General features: G+C 47.9%; 1 protein-coding gene across 5 annotated transcripts; it reads right to left on the bottom strand.

Moving 5' to 3' along the window:
* Positions 1-483: 483 nt before the first annotated feature.
* Positions 484-22,864, bottom strand: LOC132835304 (transmembrane protein 272-like). 5 transcript variants are annotated; one of them, XM_060854740.1, is made up of 6 exons: positions 22,581-22,864; positions 18,084-18,224; positions 13,077-13,186; positions 9,503-9,553; positions 5,463-5,657; positions 484-969 (listed from the first exon to the last, which is right to left on the bottom strand). In XM_060854740.1, exons 3-6 carry the CDS (start codon positions 13,150-13,152, stop codon positions 767-769), a joined length of 525 nt encoding a protein of 174 aa, XP_060710723.1. In that variant the 5' UTR covers positions 13,153-13,186; positions 18,084-18,224; positions 22,581-22,864; the 3' UTR covers positions 484-766. The 5 variants fall into 5 exon arrangements, with proteins under 5 accessions (XP_060710723.1, XP_060710722.1, XP_060710721.1 ...); XM_060854739.1 differs by lacking the exon at positions 18,084-18,224 and having other exon boundaries at positions 22,644-22,863; XM_060854738.1 differs by lacking the exon at positions 18,084-18,224 and having other exon boundaries at positions 22,581-22,858.
* Between the last annotated feature and the right edge of the window lie 1,576 nt (positions 22,865-24,440).

Below are 24,440 nucleotides of genomic sequence, written 5' to 3' on the forward strand. Positions count from 1 at the left end.
ATCCTCCCTGTATCTTATGAACCTAACTCACAGTTAAACATGCAAATGTGGAACTTTGCTGTAAAGCTAGATTTGCAACAAGTTGACCAAGTCTATTCTATCACGGAAGTTTCGATATGAAGATTGGTTCGTGGCTTGTGGAATTCAATCAAGAAATGTTGAATCTACAATTCTACACCCTCTCGCCTCTCCCCTCTTATCAAGGAGTTGGTAAATATGAGCTGGAATTCTGTCTCAGAAAGCTCACTTCTATAAACTAGTTTGAAAGATACAAATAGAGTCATTGGGTCATAGAGATGTACAGCATGGAAACAGACTCTTCAGTCCATGCCGACCAGATATCCCAACCCAATCTAGTCCCAATGCTAACTGCCTTGAATTTCTTGCCATTTTGAATTCAATTTTTATCTGAGCTTGATAGAAATTTTATCGAAATTAAGTAAAACAAAAATCCATTTTAAAAAATCCTTCGCTGAGAGAATGCAGGAATTACTGATGCTTTTTATTAGAAATATATCACAGATACATCCAAAATGTTTTTTGCAACATAACTGATTGGTTTGAGAATGACGAGCAGATTAAGTGCCGTTTCCTTCCTGAAATATCAGATGAAGGTTCTGCAGAACAAACAAGAAGATGTGGAGATGCCTTTGTGAAAAGCTGTCCCACACAAGCGGTTGCGAAAGCCATTCGTTCATCCGCGGAAGCCCAGAGTTTTTAGGCAGGCAAATTTCTCAAATTAAGGTGGAGCAAAGGTTTTCCTCATTCAAGTGCTTGAAAGATTCTTGGTCAGGACCAAGGTTCCACCACAAATACACGCACAAAATCCAACAAGCATCATAAGCCCGAGAATGATATAAACAGCAGTGGTGATCCAGAAGGCAAAGAGGTATAGTGTTTTGTCGCAATAATTGGGAGAAGCTTTGTCAATATAATCCGGCTGGTAGATGCTGTAGATCCAAACGCTTCCTGGAAGAGATGAGGAGTGCAATATTTGACATTTAATCCTCGCTGCCTTTTTGATATTACAAATACACTTTGATATTAAAAAGAGACAGAGATCACACCTTCTTCAGGATATGACTGATAGTACCTTTGATCTCAAAATGAAACACCGCTCCCCTTACTCTCACTTTTTACTGAGTTTGCAAGATTCAGGCTGGTTGGATGTTTACTATGAAATTGGATTTAGAGTCAGACGGTCATGCAGTATGGAAACAGACCCTTCGGCCCAACTCATCCATGCTGACCAGGTTTCCTAAGCTAACCTAGTCCCATTTAGAGGCATAGAGATGTACAACATGGAAACAGACCCTTCGGCCCAACCCGTCCATGCCGACCAGATATCCCAACCCAATGTAGTCCCACCTGCCAGCACCCAGCCCATATCCCTCCAAACCCTTCCTATTCATAGACCCATCCAAATGCCTCTTAAATGTTGCAATTGTACCAGCCTCCACCACTTCCTCTGGCAGCCCATTTCATACACGTACCACCCTCTGTGTGAAAAAGTTGCCCCTAAGGTCTCTTTTATATCTTTCCCCTCTCACCCTAAACCTATGCCCTCTAGTTCTGGACTCCCTGACCCCAGGAAAAAGACTTTGCCTATTTATCCCATCCATGCCCCTCATAATTTTATAAACCTCTATAAGGTCACCCCTCAGCCTCTGATGCTCCAGGGAAAACAGCCCCAGCCTGTTCAGCCTCTCCCTGTAGCTCAAATCCTCCAACCCTGGCAACATCCTTGTAAATCTTTTCTGAACCCTTTCAAGTTTCACAACCTCTTGCCTGCATTAGGCCCATATCCCTGAAAACCTTTCCTATTCATGTCCTGTCCAAATATCTTTGTTATCATTGTGTCCGCCTCTACCACCCCTTCTGACATCACATTCCATATACACACCACCCTCTGCATGAAAACATCAAGTCCTTTTTAAATCTTTTCCCTCTCACCTTCAAAATATGGCTGCTAGTTTTGGACTCCCTTACCCTGGGGAAAAGACCATGTCTATTTCACCTTATCTATAGCCCTCGTGATTTTATAAGCCTCTATAAGGACACCCCCTCAAACTCCTACACTCCAGGGGAAAAAGGTCCCAACCTCTCCTTGTAACTTAAACCTTCCAGTCCCAGGCTAACATCTGTGTAAATGTGTCTGGCACTCTTTTCAGTTTAATCGTACCCTTCCTATGGCAGTTCGAACAGAATTGGATGTTGTACTCAAATGTGGCTTTACCAGTCTCTTGTACACCTATAATATGATGTCTCAACTCGTGAATTCACTGCTCTGACCGATGCCAAGCATGTCAAATGCCTTCTTTACCCTTCTGTCTAACTGTCATGTCACTTTCAAGGACATATGTACCTGCACCCCCTAGGTCTCCCTATTTGACAACACTGCCCAGAGGCCTACCATTAACAGTGTAAGTACTTCCCAGGTTTGTCTTACCAAAATGCAACTCCTCACGTTTATCCAAATTAAACCCCATCTGCCATCCCTTCAGCCCACTGGCTCAGTTGATCAAGTGGGCGGCACGGTGGCACAGTGGTTAGGACTGCTGCCTCACAGCGCCGGACACCCGGGTTCATTTCCCGCCTCGGGACGACTGTGTGTGTGGTGTTTGCACGTTCTCTGTGTGGGTGTGCTCCGGTTTCCTCCCACAGTCCAAAGATGTGCAGGTCAGGTGAATTAGCCATGCTGTATTGCTCATAGTGTTAGGTGAAGGGATAAATGTAGGGGTGGGTGGTGGGTCGGTGTGGACTTGTTGGGCCGAAGGGCCTGTTTCCACACTGTAAGTAATCTAATCTAATCCCGTTGTACCTGGAGATAATCTTTTTTACTGTCCACTGTACAAATCTATTTTGGTGTTATCTGCAAACTTACTAACTACAGCTACCATATTCTTATCCAAATCATTTACATAAATGACGAACAGCAGTGGACCCTGATCCTTGCCACACACTGCTGGTCCCAGACCTTGTTTCTCAAAAAGAACTCTCTACCACCACCTTTTGTCTCTTATAGGACAAGCCAGACAGAGAACAGCCAGGGAATTCCTAGAGGCATGGCACTCATCCACAAATTCTATCAACAAACACATCGACCTAGACCCAATATACCGGCCAATGCAGCGGACAGCAACTGACAACCGGAAGCGGCAGAGACACACCCCTATAAATGCCGGAGGAAAGATCACAGAAGCGCTTCACAGGAGGCTCCCAAGCACTGAGGATGTCACCTAGACAGGGGACGAAATGTTTGCAACAAAAACTCCCAGCTCGGCGAACAGAACCACAACAACAAGCACCCGAGCTACAAATTTTCTCCCAAACTTTTGTCTCTTACCTTTAAGCCAATTTTGTATCCAATTGACTAGTTCTCCCTGGATCCCATGTGATCGAACATTACGAACCACTCTTCCATCCTGGGACCTTGTCAAAGGCCTTGCTAAAATCCATTTAGATAACATCTACCACTCTGCCTTCATCTATCTTCTTGTTCACCTCTTCACAAAAACTCAATCAAATTTGTATCCCATGAACAAAGCCACGCTGACTATCTCTAAATCGGTCCATGTCTTTCCAAATGCCCATAAACACTGTGTCTCAGAACCCCCCCTCCGACAACTTACCCACCACTGCCATCAGGCTCACCAGTCTACACATCCCTGGCTTTTCCTTTTAGCCCTTCTTATGTAAAGGGCTTCCAGAACCTCACGCATGACTGTTGATAATCTCTGTTAGTGGCCCCGCAATTATTTTCCTGAGCTTCCCCCAACATCCTGGGATAGACCTCATCAGGCCCCAGGGATTTGTGTGTTTTAAGACCGCCAGCACCTTGTCTTAGATAATGTGGACTCCTTTTCAAGACATCAGTATTCAGTTCCCCGAGTCCCCCAGCTTCCATGTCTACCCCCACAGTAAATACTGATGAGAAATATTGGTTTGGGATCTCATTCTTTAGGAAGAGGGAATCTGTGTCACTTAGGCATACAGGATGAAAGCAAGAGAAACCATTCAGTGTCTATTTCACAGAATCGTAGAATCTTGGAAACCCTACAGTGTGGAAACAGGCCCTTTGGCCCAACACGTCCACACCAACCCTCCAAACAGTAACCCACCCAGACACACACCGCTCCCCTACTATCCTATATTTACCCCTGACTAATCCACCCTAACCTGCACATCCCTGGGCACAATGGGACAATTTAGCACGGCCAATCCACCCTAACCTGCACACATCCCTGGGCACTATGGGACAATTTAGCACGGCCAATCCACCCTAACCTGCACACATCCCTGGGCACTATGGGGCAATTTAGCACGGCCAATCCACCCTAACCTGCACACATCCCTGGGCACTATGGGGCAATTTAGCACGGTCAATCCACCCTAACCTGCACACATCCCTGGGCACTATGGGGCAATTTAGCACGGCCAATCCACCCTAACCTGCACACATCCCTGGGCACTATGGGACAATTTAGCACGGCCAATCCACCCTAACCTGCACATCCCTGGGCACTATGGGACAATTTAGCACGGCCAATCCATCCTAACCTGCACATCCCTGGGCATGATGGGGCAATTTAGCATAGCTAATCCACCCTAACCTGCACATCCCTGGGCACCGTGGGACAATTTAGCATGGCCAAACCACCCTAACCTGCACATCCCTGGGCACTATGGGACAATTTAGCACGGCCAATCCACCCTAACCTGCACATCCCTGGGCATGATGGGGCAATTTAGCACAGCTAATCCACCCTAACCTGCACATCCCTGGGCACCGTGGGACAATTTAGCATGGCCAAACCACCCTAACCTGCACAGCCCTGGGCACCGTGGGACAATTTAGCATGGCCAATCCACCCTAACCTGCACACATCCCTGGACACTATGGGACAATTTAGCACGGCCAATCCACCCTAACCTGCACACATCCCTGGACACTATGGGACAATTTAGCACAGCCAATCCACTCGAACCTGCACATCCCTGGACACTATGGGACAATTTAGCACGGCCAATCCACCCTAACCTGCACATCCCTGGGCACTATGGGACAATTTAGCATGGCCAATCCATCCGAACCTGCACATCCCTGGGAATTATGGGACAATTTAGCACGGCCAATCCACCCTAACCTGCACATCCCTGGGCACTATGGGACAATTTAGCGCGGCCAACCCACCCTAACCTGCACATCCCTGGGCACTATGGGACAATTTAGCACGGCCAATCCACCCTAACCTGCACATTCCTGGGCACCGTGGGACAATTTAGCACGGCCAATCCACCCTAACCCTCAGACAATCTCTTGTCTGTTTCCTCCCCTTGTCCAACTGCTCCCAGAAAATGAAAAATGCGAGGCTCCGGGGAAAGGGGTGAAATCGCAATGTGTGAAGAAATGATTGGAGGCCCATCCCTTCGGCAGACATCACAAACATTAAAACAGCTACCTGTTATGAACCAGATGAAAGAGAACAGCGATTCCAAATGCTTGCAAAACCGGCTGAATTTATTGAGAATGTGGCTCTCGTTTGAAGTCTGTGGAATCAGCAATATCATCAGGAAGAGAAGCGCACTGCTCCCGGAAACAATCAGATAAATTGGGATCAAGTATTGCTTGGTACAAGAACCCAAATAGATACTGCCTAGGAGGGGGAAACGGAATTGTAAGCAAGAATGCAAGAAAAAGGAGAATAAACTTCTTAATCTGATGCATGATTCAAGTCTTATTTTTCTTATATATAGGATCCCTTCACTGTGGAAGTAGCCCACTCGGTCCATCAAGTCCACACCAACCCTCCGACGTTTTTCGGAAATGGCAGGCAAGACCACGTCAGAGAATGGGGTAAGAGTCTAGGGTGTGGTGCTGGAAAAGCGCAGGCAGGTCAGGCAGCATCCGGGGAGCAGGAGGATTGACGTTTCAGGCCTGAGCCCTTCATCAGGAATGAGGCTTCTGGGTCAAGGGGGCTGAGAGATAAATGGGAGGGGGTTGTGGGGCGGTGGGGTAAGGTAGCTGAGAATGCAGTATGTAGATGAAGGTGGGGGAGAATGAGGTAACTCCGATGAATTCAGATGCATATATTTTAATGCAAGGGGTAAGGCAGATCAACTCAGGGCATGGGTGGGAACATGGGACTGGGACATCACAGCTAACACAGAGACGTGGCTGAGGGAGGGACAGGACTGGCAGCTCAATGTTCCCTGGTTTAAATGCAATAGGTAGGGTAGAAAGGGAGGCAAGAGAGATGGGGAAATGGAGCTTTTGATGATTCTGGAAAGCATTACCACTGTACTTAGGGAGGACATTCCTGAGGGATCGTCCAATGAAGATGTATGGGTAGAACTTAGAAATAAGAAAGGGATGATCACCTTGATGGGACTGTACTAAACTTTAAGAAACAGTGGGAAATTGAGGAGCAAATATGTAGAGAGATCTCAGATGTATGTTAGAATAATAGGGTTGTAATGGTCGGGGACTTTAACTTTCCAAACATAGACTGTGACTGCCATAGTATTAAGGATTTGGATGGAGGGGAATTTGTTAAATGTGTTCAAAAAAATTTTCTTTTATCACTTTGTAGATTTACCTACTAGAGAAGGAGCAAAACATGGCTTTCTCTTGGGAAATAAAGCAGGACAAGTGACTGAAATGTTGTGGGGGAGCACTTTGCGACCAGTGACTGTAATTCTATTTGTTTTAAAATAGTGATGGAAAAGGATAGGCCTTGTATAAAAATTAAAGTTCTTAACTGGAGTGAGGCAAATTTTGAAGCTATGAAACAAAGTTTGAGTAGATTGTACATGGGTAAAGTGACAACTGGCAAGTGGGAGGTTTTCAAAAGTGAGATAACGAGAGTTCAAATGAAGAGTAAGGTTGGTAAGATTAGGGAACAACGGATAAATTAAAGATATTGAGGCTGTGGTCAAGAGTAAGAAGGAGTTATATATTAGGTATAGACAACTGGGATTAAGTGAATCTCTTGAAGAGTATAAAGGGACATTCATAACAGGGAAATCAGGAGGGCAAAAGGGGCATATTAGATAGCTTCGGCAGATAAAGGCAAGGATAATCCAAAGAGATTCTAAAGGTACATTAGGGCAAAAGAGTAACTAGGGAGAGAATAGGGTCCCTTAAAGATAAATAAGGATGTCTACCCTATTATTCTTACATATATCTGAGATCTCTCTACATATTTGCTTCTCAATTTCCCACTGTTTACTACATTTTAGTACAGTCCCATCAAGGTGATCATCCCTTTCTTATTTCTAAGTTCTACCCATACATCTTCATTGGACGATCCCTCAGGAATGTCCTCCCTAAGTACAGTGGTAATGTTTTCCATCATCAAAAACTCCATTTCCCCTGGTCTCTTGCCTCCCTTTCTACCCTACCTATAGCATCTAAACCGCGGAGGCACAGGAGATGGGAGAGATACCAAAAGCATATTTTGCGTCGGTTCTTTACTGCGGAGGAAGAAGTGGAGGATAGGGAGCTTGGGGAAGTAGATATTGTTGTCTTGTAAACAGTGCACTTTATAGGAGAGGAGCTGCTGGAGGTCCTAAAATAACATACATGTGGTTAGCTGTCCTTGACCTGATCAAGTGTATCCCAGGACATTGTGGGATGTAAGGGAGAAGTTTTAGGGCCCCTAGCAGAGATATTTGCATCGTCTACAGCCATGGGTGAGTTGCTGGAATTCTGGAGGGTAACTAATGTCGTGTCTTCATTTTTAGAAGGGAGAAGTCTGGGAACTATAGATCAGTGAGTCCGAGTTCAGTGGTGGGTAAGATGTTGGAGGGGTTCCTGAGAGACAGAATCTACATGCATTTGGAGAGGCAAGGACTGATAAGGGATAGTCAGCATGGCTCTGTGTGTGGGAGATCACGTCTCACAAACGTGATTGAGTCTTTTGAGGACATAACCAAAGATCGATGAGGGCAGAGCAGTAGATGTTGTTTACGTGGACATTAGCAAGGCCTTCGATAAGGTTCCAGATGGGGAGACAGACCACATGGGATTCAGGGAGAACTTTCCAATTGGAGACAAAATCCGCCTTATGGAAGGAGACAGAGGGTGGTGGTGGAGGGTTGTTCTTCAGACTGGAGGCCTGTGACCAGTGATGATCGGTGCTGGGCCCACTTTTGTTTGTCGTTTATATAAATGATTTGGGTGAGAATATTGGAAGCATGTTGGCGGGGGGATGACATCAAATTGGCGGCTAGGGGGACAGTGAACAAGATTTCTAACGTTACAAAGGAATCATGATCAATGGGCATATAGAGTTTAATTTGGATAAATGTGAGATAATGCATTTGGGTAAAACGAACAGGGGCAGGAATTATACAATTTGTGATCGGGTAATGTTGTAGAACAAAGAGAGCACGGGTGCAGGTATACAATTCTTTGCAAGTCGCATCACATCTAGATAGGGGGAGGGGTTACACACTTGCTTTCATTGCTCAGAGCATTGAGTGTAGGAGTTTTTTTTAGATTAGATTACTTACAGTGTGGAAACAGGCCCTTCGGCCCAACAAGTCCACACCGACCCGCCGAAGCGCAACCCACCCATACCCCTACATTTACCCCTTTACCTAACACTACGGGCAATTTAGCATGGCCAATCCACCCTAACCTGCACATCTTTGGACTGTGGGAGGAAACCGGAGCACCCGGAGGAAACCCACGCAGACACGGGGAGAACGTGCAAACTCCATACAGTCAGTCACCTGAGTTGGGATTTGAAGCTGGGTCTCTGGTGCTGTGAGGCAGCAGTGCTAACCACTGTGCCACCGTGCCGCCCACAATATGAGTTGGTCATATTGAGATCGTACAGGGCGTTGGTGAGGCCACTCTTGGGGTCCAGTCCGCAGTTCTGGTCACCCTGCTATGGAAGGATACTATAATACTGGAGAGGGATGAGAAAAGATGTCCCAGGATATCGCCAGGAACGGAGGGTTGGAGTTATCAGGAGAGGCTGGACAAATTGGGACTTTTTTCAGTGGAGTGCAGGAGGTTGTATGTTTTATGTTGAGGTGGGGGGGGGGGTTGACCTTCTGAAGGTCTATAAAACCATGAGGGGGCAGAGATAAGGTGGACAGCAAAGATCTTTTCCCTAGGGTAGGGGAGTTCAGAATTAGTGGGGAGGGGGGGGCGTATTTTGAAGGCGAGAGGAGAAAGATTTAAAAGGGACCTGAGGGACAACTTTTCAACACAGAGGGTGGTTCATTTGTGAAATGAACAACCAAAGGAGGTGTTAGATGCAGGTACAATTAAAATATTGAGAAGATATTTGGATAGGTACGTGAATGGGAAAGGTTTGGAGGGATATGGGCCTAGAGCAGGCAGGTTAGTTTGAGATTATGGTTAGCACAGACTGGTTGGACCGAAGGACCTGTTTCCGAGCTGCCTGACTCGAGGTCTCAATACGGGTGAAAAGCCTTTTATTTTGAGACACAGTCAAAACATTTTTTTTTTGAACAGAAATCTCACCAATCGTGATGCAGGCAATTCCCAAGATCAACGAAAAACATTTCAAGGACACTGGAAAGGAACGAAAGAGATGATTAATACGGCAGGTCCGAGAGTTACCTGTTCCAAGACAGACACAGTGCAGCCAATATCGCCCGCTCTTTCGTCGAAAAGAAATGCAATTCGACTCATTTCCCAACCCTTTGGAAATGACATTTCTCTGCCCTGCTTCACCTCTGTCCACCAGAGAGTTTTCAAACGTGGGACAAGTCTCGAAATAAATTGCAGCCCAACATAGAGACTGACACCTTAAAACACCATCAGTATTGTAAGTGCAACTTTCAGGGAGTGCATCAACATCTCCCTGGGCACTATGGGACAATTCTACACATGGCTAATCAACTCACCCTAACCTGCACATCCCTGGGCACTATGGGACAATTTAGCACGGCCAATTCACCCTAACCTGCACATCCCTGGGCACTATGGGACAATTTAGCACGGCCAATCCACCCTAACCTGCACATCCCTGGGCACTATGGGACAATTTAGCACGGCCAATCCACCCTAACCTGCACATCCCTGGGCACTATGGGACAATTTAGCACGGCCAATCCACCCTAACCTGCACATCCCTGGGCACTATGGGACAATTTAGCACGGCCAATCCATCCTAACCTGCACATCCCTGGGCACGATGGGACAATTTAACACGGCCAATCCACCCTAACCTGCACATCCCTGGGCACTATGGGACAATTTAACATTGGGAAATCCAACCAACCTACACATCTATAGACTGTAGGAAGAAACCAGAGCACCCAGAGGAAACCCACACAGACACGGGGAGAACGTGCAAACTCCACACAGACAGTCACCCGAGGGTGGGATCGAACCCGGGTCCCTGGTGCCGTGAGGCAGCAGTGCTAACCACTGTGCCACCGTGCCATCCCTGGGACAGGGTGGGGTGTCAGACCTCAAACAGGAATGAAGCGTTTGCTGTTGGGGTTATTATGACCCACAAACTGACCACCTCAGCTAACCTTCTCAATAAAACTTACACCGTACGTTAATGCGTCTATAAATACTCCCACAGTTGTTCAGTATTTATAGGCACTAAAAAGCTGAAACAATCTGACAGGCAACCCATCGCCGCTGAGAGACCAAATAAGCAATCAAAATTGTGTTTAAAACTTGCAGTGTTGCTAATTTTACAAGTCTTCAATTACATTAGTGAAGACATATCGAGGCTTCGGTCTAATTTTTGGATTTTGATTCATTTTGAGATTTGATCTTCCACTGGTTATGGGGCATTGAGTCACGGCATTGTCATTGTTCTTTCACATGGTCAGTTGCGCTCTGGTGCACTACAACAAGAAAGTGGGCAAAAATCACCTTAACTCACCTTCGAACACTCTCCCCCTCTCCATGCGGTTGCAGTAAACCTGATCACCTTGTTGGGAAGGAGAGAAATCCCCAGAGCCAGTCCCAGGAAGAGCGCGTGAGTGAACCTGTTTATAGGAGAGGATCTGGACGGAGCTTTCCTGACCTCAGGCCAGTGAGGAGAAAGCAGAAATAGAACGGGACTTTCGCTCTGCCACAGTAACCCTTCACTGTACATAAAAAGTGCAGAACTATCTCATCATTTTGGGTTTGCTTGTTAAATTAAGCGCTTGTGTCATGTCAGTGGTATCTTTCACAAGGTGCGTCTCAGAATTGCTGTGTCAAAACTGACACAGCCATGTCAAGGAACGAGCCAAAAATATGTGTGTGTGGGTGTGGGTGTGTGTGAGGGTGAGAGAGAGAGTGAGAGTGTGTGTGTGGGTGTGAGAGAGAGAGTTAGAGCGTGTGTGGGTGTGTGTGAGAGAGGGGGAGTGTGTGTGTGTGAGTGTGTGAGAGAGAGAGAGAGAGAGTGTGTGTGTGTGTGTGTGTGTGTGTGAGAGAGAGTGTGTGTGTGTGTGTGTAGGTGAGAGAGTGAGAGTGTGTGTGTGGGTGTGAGAGTGAGAGAGAGAGTTTGTGTGTGAGAGAGAGATTGTGTGTGTGAGAGTGAGAGAGAGAGAGTGAGAGTGTGTGTGTGGGTGTGAGAGTGAGAGAGAGAGTTAGTGTGTGTGTGTGTGTGTGTGTATGTATGAGAGAGAGTGAGAGTGTGTGTGTGGGAGAGAGAGAGAGTGTGTATGTGAGAGAGAGAGAGTGTGTGTGTTTATGTATGTGGGTGTGTGTGACAGAGAGTGTGTGTGAGAGTGTTTAGCTGTGTGTGTGAGTATGTGCATGTGTGCATGTTTGTGTGTGTATGAAAGTGAGTGTGTGCAAGAGTGAGTGTGTGCACGTGCGTAAGTGAATCTGTGTCAGAGAGTGAACGAGTATGTATGTGTGTTTAGGTGTGTGTGCGCGTGTGTGTTTAGGGGCGCATGTGTCTATGAGTATGTGTGACTGTGAGTTTAGGTATGTGTGTGTGTGTGTGTGTGTGTGTCACAGCACCCTGCACAGTGAAAGTTGTGACAATGTAAACTTTGAAACTTGAATAACTTCCTGGAATGAAAGGATCAGGAGTGAGCTGTTTCTCTCGGATGGAAGGGACGAGGAGAAGCCGTCATAGATGAATCAATAACAACATGCAGACCATCCCAAACAAAGAAAGGGTTTTGTGACAAGAAATATTTTCAGCCAGAGAGTAGTTAGGGTCGAGGAATGTGGTGGAGGTGGTGAAGCAACGGGGCCATTATTTAATCAGCAGGGTTAAAGGATAAGGACACGAAGCCATGAGACTCATTCAGAGAGCTAGTACAGACAAGTTGGGCCAAATAGCCTTCTTCTCTGTTGCAACTTCTCTGTGGCTCTTTAAGTAGATAATTGCTCAGTGGTTAACAGTGCTGCCTCACAGCACCAGCAACCCAGGTTTGATTCCATCCTCGGAGCGACTGTCTGTGTGGAGTTTGCACATTCTCCCCGTGTCTGCGTGGGTTTCCTCCGGGTGCTCCGGTTTCCTCCCACAATCCAAAGATGTGCAGATTAGGGTGGATTGACCGTGCTAAATTGTCCCATAGTGCCCAGGGATGTGCAGGCTAGGGTGGATTGGCCGTGCTAAATTGTCCCATAGTGCCCAGGGATGTGCAGGCTAGGGTGGATTGGCCGTGCTAAATTGTCCCATAGTGCCCAGGGATGTGCAGGTTAGGGTGGATTGGCCGTGCTAAATTGTCCCATAGTGCCCAGGGATGTGCAGGTTAGGGTGGATTGACCGTGCTAAATTGTCCCATCGTGCCCAGGGATGTGCTGGCTGAGTAGAGTAGCCATGGGAAATACAGCGTTACAGAGATAGGGTAGGCCGTTGGATCTGTGTGGGATGCTCTTCGGGGGTTGGTATGGTCTCGATGGGCTGAATAGCCTGCTTCCATACGATGTGGATTCTAAGTAAAGAATCAGACACAGGAGCAGAAGTTGCTGGAGGAACTCAGCAGGGTGGAAAACAGAGTCTTGAATCCAGTTTGGAGTCAGTCATTTGGCCACATCTGTTGTCATCTTGCAATTAGTATATGTTCCTGTTGCATTCTCTGCCCCAAAATCCCAGCATTGAAATCTGCGAGTGAATAAGGAATACCTGATCCAGCTGGATTGGTGGAAGTATGTTTGACGGTCTGGAGGAGTGGAGTATACCAGTTAGTTTCATCGTCCATGTCATCAATCACTTTTTATCCAGAGCACATAGACCTGAGAAAGGTGTATTCACATTAACAAGCAGCAGTAACCCATCCAACTCACCCAGTCACCATCCTCTATCAAACATTTTACTTATATCCCTTGTACCCATTGTGGAACATCGACTCTTTAGTGATTTACAGGCATCACACCTCAAATCTTCTCTCTCTCTCTCTCTCCCTCTTCATTAGCAAATCACCTGAAACCAGGGCAAGTCTTTTCAGGAGAGAGTGAGGGCTGCAGATGCTGGGGATCAGAGTCGAGAGTGTGGTGCTGGAAAAGCGCAGCAGGTCAGGCAGCATCCGAGGAGCAGGACAGTCGACGCTTCTGATGAAGGGCTTAGCCTGAACATCCCTGGGCACTATGGGACAATTTAGCATGGCCAATCCACCCTAACCTGCACATCCCTGGGCACTATGGGACAATTTAGCACGGTCAATCCACCCTGACCTGCACATCCCTGGGCACTATGGGACAATTTAGCACGGCCAATCCACCCTGACCTGCACATCCCTGGACTGTGGGAGGAAACCAGAGCACCCAGAGGAAACCCACACAGACACGGGGAGAATGATCAAACTCCACACAGACAGTCACCCAAGGCTGGTATCGAACCCAGGTCCCTAGCACCGTGAGGCGGCAGTGCTAACCACTGAGCCACCCTGCCACCCCAATCTGTTCTTGGGTTTTGTGACCTGGAATCTTTCCAACAGCAGAGGACGCCATCAGGGGGAGGCAACGCCTTAGTGATATTATTGCTGTTAATCCAGTGACCCGGATAATATTCTGGGGATTCAGGAGATGGTGGAATTTGAATTCAAAATAGAATCTGGAATTAAGAGTCTGATGATGATCCATAAATCCATTGTCGATTGTTGGGAAAATCCCATCTGGGTCACTAATGTCCTTCAGGGAAGGAAACTGCCATCCTGACCTGGTCGGGCCTACACGTGACTCCGCACCCACAGCAATAGGGTTGACTCTCAAGTACCCTCTGGGTAATTAGGGATGGGCCATAAATGCTGGGCCCAGTCAGTGACACCCTCATCACATGAATTAATTTTTTTAAAAAGCCCAACTTCAGTACTCTGGGCTGTTGGTTAACGGTAACCTCACTTAGCTCGCAATCCAAATGCCTGAGCTCAGAGCAATGAAAACAGAACATCCTGAAGAAACTGTGCAGATCCTTGGAGAGAGGGTGGGAGGGGACAGAGAGAAAGCGGGAGAGAGAGAGAGACAATCGGAGAGAGAGGGACAGAGAGAGGGAGGGACAGAGATAGGGAGGGACAGAGATAGGGACAGAGAGAGGGACAGAGAGAGAGGGAGGGACAGAGAGAGGGACAGAGGGAGGGACAGAGAGAGAGAGAGGGACAGAGAGAGAGGGGGACAGAGAGAGGGAGAGAGACAGAGAGAGAGGGGGACAGAGAGAGAGGGTCAGAGAGAGGGAGAGACACAGAGAGAGAGGGACAGAGAGGGAGAGAGACCCCAGAGAGAGAGAGAGGGACAGAGAGATGGAGAGAGACAGAGGGAGAGAGAGAGACAGAGAGAGAGGGGGACAGAGAGACGGACAGAGTGAGGGAGAGAGAGAGTGGGAGAGAGAGAGAGAGACAGAAAGAGAGAGGGAGAGAGAGAGCAACAGTGAGACAGAGAGAGGGAGAGGGAGAGAGAGTCGGGGTTTCAAGTCCCACTGAGAGTTGGATGGGCTCAGTAGGTGGGGCTTGAATTTGTTTTAATAAAACTGCAAACTAAAGTCAGTCTCAGCAATCGTGACTGTGATGACAATCCTACCACAATCCTGGAATGTCCCTGTTTTCTTGGCTCAGTAAATCCTCCTTAGCTACTCCTTCTTACGTGCAGATGAGCTACTTGATTTCTGAGCAAAAATGTGCTGACCACATCCTCTGAAAGAGTTGAAGAAAAACCACAACCCGTGGCTGTTTCTTGCAAGGACCAACAACGCAGAGAGCCCTCCTCTCTGTAAAGACAAACTAACAACCCTGAAGCACTGAGAGGTTCTGCATGAGACAGACAGGATGGAGGCTAGCTCAGCTGTTAAGAGCTAACCACACTAAGCATTGGTTCTGGAGTCACGTGTAGGACAGAACGGGTAAGGATGGCAGAGTTCCCTTCCCTGAAGGGCATTGGTGAACAGAAAATAAAACTAAACATGCTGGAAATCTGTACCACAAACAGAAACTCAGCAGGATCTGACAGCTCCTGTGGGATAGAAAATAGAATTAATGTTTCAGGCTTAGAGAATCTTGTTCAGAACTGTTTGGAGCTAGGAAAAAGTTGGTATACATGCTAGAGAAGGAGATCGAGCCTGGGGGGAGAGAGAGAGAGAGAGAGAGAGAGAGCGAGAGAGAGAACAGCAGTTGGACGGACAAGAGACCTGGGAGAATCAGTGGCTGCTAATGGCGACCGTTCATGGCTGACAGTGGGATGGTGTGTGGTAGCAACGTGTGATGGTAAGGCCTGGTGTGTGGGGGTTGGGGTAAGAGTGTGGGAGAAGGTGCTCAGGTCCTTAAAATGATTGACCTCGATATTGGGTCCTGAGGGCTGCTGGGACCCCCAAGTGGAAAATGAGGTGCAGTTCTTCCAGCTTGTACTGAGCTTCACTGGAACAAACCCGAAGCAGCAGAGATGTTGGCCAGGGAACACGGGGGTATGTCGAAGTGGCATTTCCCACGGCCAACGCACCCAAACCTGCACATCCCTGGGCACTATGGGACAATTTAGCACGGCCAATCCACCCTAACCTGCACATCCCTGGGCACTATGGGACAATTTAGCACGGCCAATCCACCCTAACCTGCACATCCCTGGGCACTATGGGACAATTTAGCACGGCCAATCCACCCTAACCTGCACATCCCTGGGCACTATGGGACAATTTAGCACGGCCAATCCACCCTAACCTGCACATCCCTGGGCACTATGGTTAGGGTGGGTTGGCCATGCTAAATTGTCCCATAGTGTCTAGGGATGTGCAGGTTAGGGTGGATTGCCCGTGCTAAATTGCCCCATAGTGTCCAGCAATTTGTAGGTTAGGTCTGGTGGAAATACAGGATAATGGGCTGGGGAAATGGGTCTGGGTGGATTGCTCTTTGGATGGTCAATGTGGGCTTGTTGGGCTGAAGGGCCTGTTTCCACACTGTAGGGAATCTATGATTCTCGGCTGGAATCGAACCTTGGATCCTGAGGCAGGAATGTTAATCGCTAAGCCAACCTTGACAGACACATCCTTCTCAAATAGGGTGTGGACATGCTGCTGCTTTCCTTAACTCTATTCTCCTTCAACGTATCTACCTTCAAAATAACTCAGTTTATGAATCTACACTCAACTGATCCAAAGAGGCATCTCATCGGAACTGGCCCCTCATGCCAGTTCCACCATTCAGTGAGATGATGGCACATAGAGTCATAGAGATGTACCACACAGAAATAGACCCTTCGGTCCAACCCGTCCATGCCGACCAGATATCCCAACCAATCTAGTCCCACCTGCCAGCACCCGGCCCATATCCCTCCAAACCCTTCTTACTCATATACCCATCCAAATGCCTCTTAAATGTTGCAATTGTACCAGCCTCCACCACATCCTCTGGCAGCTCATTCCATACACGTACCACCCTCTGTGTGAAAACTTTGCCCCATGGGTATCTTTTATATCTTTCCCCTCTCACCCTAAACCTATGCCCTCTATTTACCCTATCCATGCCCCTCATAATTTTGTAAACCTCTATAAGGTCTCCCCTCAGCCTCCGACGCTTCAGGGAAAACATCTGAGGCCTAACATTACTTGCCTTCCTTTAAGCTGCATCCCTGAATATCTTCTGCTTGGCAAGCACTTATCTGCCTCAGATTTAAAATTAAAAACTGACTCAGCGTTCAGTGCCATTTGTGCAAATCTCTCTCACCCTTTGTGTGTTGAAGTGCTTCCTAAGGCCTCTCCTGAACGAGTCTGGCCCTCATTCTCAGGCTCTGCCTCCTAGTTCTAGAAACCCCAGCCAGTGGAAATGATTTCTATTTATCTACCCTGTCTTTTCCTGTCAATATCTTCGACCAGATCACCCCTTAACCTTCTGAAGAAACCAGGCGTATAACTTAACCCCTGAAGAACCGAGTACCATTCTTGTACACGTAACTTATCCCCTCTTCAAGGCCAATCTGTCCCTCTGAAGGTGTGGGGCCCACAATCAGCTCACAGTGCTTCAAGTGGAATCTAACCAGGGTTCAGTACAACCACAGCATAATGTCTGCATCCTTGTACTCGGGACTACGAGATATAAAAATAAGTAACTTCCTTGATTATTTTCTGCCATAGAGTCACAGAGCATGGAAACAGACCCTTCGGCCCAACCAGTCCGTGCTGACCTCAATCCCAAACTAACCTAGTCCCACTTGCCTGTTCCTGGTCCATCTCCCGCCAAACCTATCCCATTCATGTCTAGATTAGATTACTTACCGTGTGAAAACAGGCCCTTCGGCCCAACAAGTCCACACCGACCCGCCGAAGCGCAACCCACCCATACCCCTACATTTACCCCTTACCTAACACTACGGGCAATTTAGCATGGCCAATTCACCTGACCTGCACATCTTTGGACTGTGGGAGGAAACCGGAGCACCCGGAGGAAACCCACGCAGACACGGGGAGAACGTGCAAACTCCACACAGTCAGTCGCCTGAGTCGGGAATTGAACCTGGGTCTCAGGCACTGTGAGGCAGCAGTGCTAACCACTGTGCCACCGTGCCGCCCACAAATATCGTGATCCAAATGCCTTTTAAACATGTTGTAACTGTCCCCACATCCACCACTTCCTCACACACGAGGTCATTTCACACACGAATCACCCTCTGTGTTAAAAAGTTGCCCCATGTCCTTTTAAAATGTCCCTCCTCTCACCTTAAAAATACGCCCCCTCGTCTTGAAACCCTCCACTCTAGGGAGATGATGTTGCCGGGTATGAAAGGTTTCAGTGATGAGGAAAGGCTGGTTCGGCTGAGACGCTGCAGCGCAGGAGGTGGAGAGGTGACCTGATGAAAGCTGATAAAATAATGAAGGGGTATAGACAGAGTTAATGGGAATTGTCTTTTCACTAGCGTGGGGGAATTTCAAGAAGACGGGGCACATTTTTAAGGGGAGAGGGGAGAGTTTTTTTTAAAAAGGACTTGAGAGGCAAATCCTTTACACAGAGGGTGGTCCGTGTGTGGAATGAACATCCTGAGGAAGTGTTGGATATGGGCACAATTGTAACGTCTTAAGGAGTTAATGGCTACGGGGAGAGTGGTAAATGGTAAATGGCGTCGAAATGCCCCATCAGCCGTGATTGAATGGCGGAGTGGACTCGATGGGCCGAATGGCCTTACTTCCACTCCTATGTCTTATGGAATGAAAGACGTTTGGATGGATACGTGAACAGGAAAGGTTTGGAGGGATATGGGACAGGAGCAGACAGGTGGGAACTAGTTTAGTTTGGGATTATGTTGGGCATGGGCTGGTTGGGCCGAAGGGTCTGTTTCTGTGTTCTATGACACCTGCCATTCACCTTATTTATGTCCCTCATGATGTTATAGGCCTCCTACACTCTAGTGAAAAAGTCCCTGCCTAAGCAGCCTGTCCTTATAACTCCTACCTTCCATACCCAGCAACATCCTGGTAAATCTCTTCTGAACCCTCTCCAGTTTAATGATATCCTTCCTATAACAGGGAGACCAGAACTGGACACAGTTCTCCAGACGAGGCCTCACCAATGTCCTGTACAACCTCAACATGACGTCCCAACTCCTATAGCTCAAAAGTCTGAGTAATGAAGGACAAGCCTTTGTAATTTACAAGCCCTTTGTAATTTTATGTTGTCCTCTCCACCACCTAACGTGTCGTCAGTCACCAGACTATCATCGTTTAATAACCTCGCTTTTGAAAGAAAGTCATTCACAGGATCAAGCGGTTGCTGATTGGCCTAGAATTTCTTGCTAATCTCGACAAAAGACTTCTGTTTTTTTCCCATTCTTCCTGCCCTATTGCACAGCTTCACACTTCCTGGCCCTGCTTTCACATTTCATTTCGAAACTGGATCACCCAATTTGCCCGAAACGTTTGCAGAACTAGGGCAAAACATCTCTCAGTAGAAATTCCAGGTCAGTGGGTTGAAGGTTTCAGGCTCCAAATCAATGCGGACCAACCTTTACATTGAAATCGGCCAGTGTAAACTGAAGTCCAGCTTTTAGAAATTAATTGTTGGTCATTGTAAGTAGTTCAAGGTTAACATGCAGGTTCAGTTGGCAGTTACGAAGGTAAATGCGATGTTAGCATTCATTCTGAGAGGGTTAGAATACAAGAACAGGGATAGAACATAAAACATCGAACATTCCAGCGCTGTACAGGCCCTTCGGCCCTCAATGTTGTGCTGAACTGTCTTACCAATCTGAAGCCCATCTAACCTACACTAGACAGCTAACAATCCGCATCCATGAACATCAGCTAGCCACAAAACGACACGACCAGCCATACACTCAGACAACCAGCAACATGAATTTGACTGGGAAAACACCACTATCATAGGACAAGCCAGACAGAGAACAGCCAGGGAATTCCTAGAGGCATGGCATTCATCCCCAAACTCCATCAACAGACACATTGACCTGGACCCCATATACAAACCACTACAGCTGAAACTGACACCCAGAAGCGGCAAGAACATCCATCAACAGACACATCGACCTGGACCCCACATACAAATCACTGCAGCTGAAACTGACACCCGGAAGCGGCAAGAACAAACCAATATAAATACCGGAAGAAACATCAAAGCAGCGCTTCACAGGAAGCTCCAACAGCACCGATGATGTTCCCTAGCCAGGGAACGAAACGTTTGCAGCAAAAACTTCCAGCTCGGCGAGCAGAACCACAACAACGGACACCCGAGCTACAAATCTTCAACCAGACTTTCTACACTATTCCATACACGCCCATATGTTTGTCCAATGACAACTTAAAGTTGGTGAATCTACTACCGTTGCAGACACCCTTACTACTCTCTGAATAAAGAAACTACCTCTGACATCTGCCCTATATCTATCACCCCTCAATTTAAAGCTATGCCCCCTCGTGTTTGCCGTCCCCATACTTGGAAAAAGGCTCTCCCTGTCCACCCTCTCTAACCCTCTGATTATCTTGTATGTCTCTATTAAGTCACCTCTCAACCTTCTTCTCTCTAACAAAAACAGCCTCAAGGCCCTCAGCCTTTCCTCATAAGACCTTCCCTCCAGGCCAGGCAACATCCTAGTAAATCTCATCTGCATCCTTTCCAAAGCTTCCACATCCTTCTTATAATGCGGTGACCAGAACTGTACACAGCACTCCAAGTGCGGCCGCACCAGAGTTTTGTACAGCTGGAGCATAACCTCCTGGTTCCAGAACTCAATCCCTCTATTAATAAAAGCTAAAACACCGTACACCTTCTTAACGACCCTGTCAATCTGGGTGGCAACTTTCAAGGATTTGTGTACCTGAACACCGAGATCTCTCTGCTCATCTACACTACCAAGAACCTTACCATCAGCCCAGTACTTTGCATTCCGGTTACTCCGTCCAAAGTGAATCACCTCACACTTGTCCGCATTAAACTCCATTTGCCACCTCTCAGCCCAGCTCTGCAGCTTATCCATGTCTCTCTGTAACCTACAACATCCTTCATCACTATCCACAACTCCACCGATCTTAGTGTCGTCTGCAAATTTACTAACCCACCCTTCTACGTCCTCATCCAGGTCGTTTATAAAAATGACGAACAGCAGTGGACCCAACACCGACCCTTGCAGTACACCACTGGTAACTGGACTCCAGGATGAACATTTCCCATCAACCACCACCCTCTGTCTTCTTTCAGCAAGCCAATTACTGATCCAAACTGCTACATCTCCCACAATCCCATTCCTCTGCATTTTGTACAATAGCCTACTGTGGGGAATGCCTTGCTGAGATCCATATACACCACATCAACCGGTTTACTCTCATCTACCTGTTTGGTCACCTTCTCAAAGAACCCAATAAGGTTTGTGAGGCACGACCTACCCTTCACAAAACCGTGCTGACTATCCCTAATCAAATTATTCTTTTCTAGATGATTATAAATCCTTTCTCTGAGAACCTTTTCCAACACTTTACCAACAACTGAAGTAAGGCTCACTGGTCTATAATTACCAGGGTTGCGTCTACTCCCCATCTTGAACAGGGGAACCACACTTGCTATCTTTCAGTCTTCTGGCACTATTCCTGTAGACAATGAACTGCTGAGGCTGTGTGAGGGCTCTGGTCAGAATGCATTTGGAAAATTGTGAGCTGTTTCGGGCCCCGTAACTAAGGGAGGGTGTGCTGGCCTTGGAGGGAGGGGTTCTGAGGAGGTTTACAAGAATGGTCCCGGGGGGTGAAGGGCTTGTCATATGGGGAGTGGTTGAGGACTCTGGGTCTGTACACAATGGGGTTTAGAAAGATGACGGGTGCTGAGGGGGGGAGGGGAGTCAGATTGACACTTACAGGAGGAGTATTTGCCAAGCGACCCAACAAGTCCAACTCTCTGAGGAGCATCCCTACCCTATCCCTGTCTCCTCCATGGCTTAGCCACACATCCCTGGACACTATGGGCAATTTAGCACAGCCAATCCAGAAACCAGAGGAAACCCACGCAGACACGGGGAGAATGTGCAAACTCCCCACAGACAGTCGTCCCGAGGTTGGAATCGAATCCAGGTCCCTGCCGCCGTGAGGCAGCAGCGCTAACCACTGAGCCACTGTGCTGCCTATTGAGTGACGTGGATAGAGTGGACATTGAGAAGTTGTTTCCAACGATTGGAGAGACTGGAGCCCGAGGCCACAGCCTCAGGGTGAAGGGATGGACAGAGATGAGGGGGGTTTCTTCAGCTGGAGGGTGGGGAGTCTGTGGAACTGATTGGCCACAGTGGACCGTGGAGGGAAAATCTCTGAGCGTCTTTGAAACAGAGGTAGATAGGTTCTGGATTAGTCGGGGGGGGTTCGAGGGTTACAGGGAGAAGGCAGGAGAATAGGGTTGAGAAACATATCAGCCATGTTCGAATGACTGATGGGCCGAAAGGCCTCATTCTGTTCCTAAACATCATCCTCTTATGGAACAACTAATGCTTACCCTCTCAGAAATAATGTACGGATGGTCTGAGGGGAGAAGAGGGGGTTATTTTCTGTTCAGAGATATCATTGCACACTCCTGGAGCAGGTGGGCTGTTGGCCCAGAGGTGGGGAACACCGGAATTCGAGATGTTAGTCAGATGAGGAACGAAAGGAGAGCAGTGTCACGACAGCCGTGAAAGCAAAGCGGATGACAGCTCGGTCTTAGAGTTGAGACAGAACGCCAGTAAATTAACAAACCTGTCTCCCTCCGCAAAGGCTGGGCCGAAACGAGAAAGGACAGCTGAGGACGGTGGACGTTACCTGCGAGAGTTAATCAGAATCACCAGGCATCTGAAGAGAGGTCCGACTGAACGGAGGTATGCGGTTCAAACAGCTACATTTCCTCTTTCCGTTTATCATGTGGAACGTTGCTTAAAAAGGAAACGGCCTCAGGGCAGTTAGTTATCCTTCGCCAACACCACTTCGATCAGAGACAACACAGGAAAGAAGAGCAAATTCTCAATGATTTATTTTTCACCAAGCCCTAATGTTAAGGACCAGACCTCCCCCTCTCCGCAAAATATTATCAAGAGAAAGCCAGGACCCGAACTTTTATATTTACTTAAAGGCAAGTGTTGTGTTCCAAATCACTGGAAACACTCAGCTGGACTGGCAGCATCTGTGGAGAGGAATCAGAGTTAACGTTTCGGGTCCTTCCTCAGAACTTTCACAATATCCACAGTTCTTTCACTTGTTAATGGGTTGGAGATGTCCACCCCTTAGGCTTTAACCGAAATACAAGGTAACAACAATGACTGCAGATGCTGGAAACCAGATTCTGGATCAGTGGTGCTGGAAGAGCACAGCAGTTCAGGCAGGATCCAAAGTGCAGCGTCCTAAGTACACTCTATTCTGACAATGCTGAGGCTGGCACGGTGGCTCTGTGGGCAATGCTGCCTCATGGCGCCAGGGACCCGGGTTCGATTGCAGCCTCAGGCGATTGTCTGTGTGGGGTTAGCACATTCTCCCCGTGTCAACATGGATTTCCTCCCACAGTCCAAAAATGTGCAGGTTAGGGTGGATTGGCCGTGCTAAATTGTCCCATAGTGCCCAGGGATGTGCAGGTTAGGGTGGATTGGCCGTGCTAAATTGTCCCATAGAGCCCAGGGATGTGCAGGTTAGGGTGGATTGGCCTTGCTAAATTGTCCCATAGTGCCCAGGGATGTGCAGGTTAGGGTGGATTGGCCGTGCTAAATTGTCCCATAGTGCCCAGGGATGTACAGGTTAGGGTGGATTGACCGTGCTAAATTGTCCCATAGTGCCCAGGGATGTGCAGGTTAGGGTGGATTGGCCGTGCTAAATTGTCCCATAGTGCCCAGGGATGTGCAGGTTAGGGTGGATTGGCCGTGCTAAATTGTCCCATAGTGCCCAGGGATGTGCAGGTTAGGGTGGATTGGCCGTGCTAAATTGTCCCATAGTGCCCAGGGATGTGCAGGTTAGAGTGGATTGGCCTTGCTAAATTGTCCCATAGTGCCCAGGGATGTGCGGGTTAGGGTGGATTGGCCCTGCTACATTGTCCCATAGTGTGCGGCACCGCTCTGACTGCGTTTGGAATACTGTAAGCACTTTCGGGCCCCATAATCTACGGAAGGATGTTGGAGGGGGCTCAGAGGATGTTTATGGCAATGATCCCGGGGGTGAAGGGCTTGTCACATGGGGAGCGGTCGAGGACTCTGGGTCTGTACCCGATGGGGTTGAGAACGATGATGGGGGGGTGGGGGAATCGGATTGAAACGTACAGAACACCGAGAGGGCTGGGACAGAGTGGGGAGGGGGGGTGGGGGGAAGGTGTTTCCACCGCTCAGAGAGACGAGGAACCCCAGGGCACAGCCTCAGGGTGAGGGGATGGACTGAGGTGGAGAGGAATCTCTCCAGCCGGGGGGTGGGTTCTCTGTGGGACTCACGGCCCCAGAGTGGGGTGGAGGGGAAGACATGGAGTCTTCAAGGATCGAGAGAGAGAGAGAGAGAGAGAGATAGGTTCCTGATTAGTGAGAGGGATTAAGAGTTATCGGGAGAATACAGAAGAATAAGGTTGAGAAATATACCAGAGCTGAAAAT

Source organism: Hemiscyllium ocellatum, chromosome 44 (assembly GCF_020745735.1).
Source record: "Hemiscyllium ocellatum isolate sHemOce1 chromosome 44, sHemOce1.pat.X.cur, whole genome shotgun sequence".
Classification (NCBI taxonomy): domain Eukaryota; kingdom Metazoa; phylum Chordata; class Chondrichthyes; order Orectolobiformes; family Hemiscylliidae; genus Hemiscyllium; species Hemiscyllium ocellatum.

What these genes read in the sequence shown, in the direction of transcription:
- LOC132835304 (XM_060854740.1), bottom strand. Translation starts at nt 13,152, where the DNA reads ATGGACGATGAAACTAACTGGTATACTCCACTCCTCCAGACCGTCAAA. An exon ending in AATTGCCTGCATCACGATTG is followed by an intron (nt 5,658 to 9,502) that starts GTGAGATTTCTG and finishes TCCCCCTCCTAG; the next exon opens with GCAGTATCTATTTGGGTTCT. An exon ending in TTTCATCTGGTTCATAACAG is followed by an intron (nt 970 to 5,462) that starts GTAGCTGTTTTA and finishes CATCTCTTCCAG; the next exon opens with GAAGCGTTTGGATCTACAGC.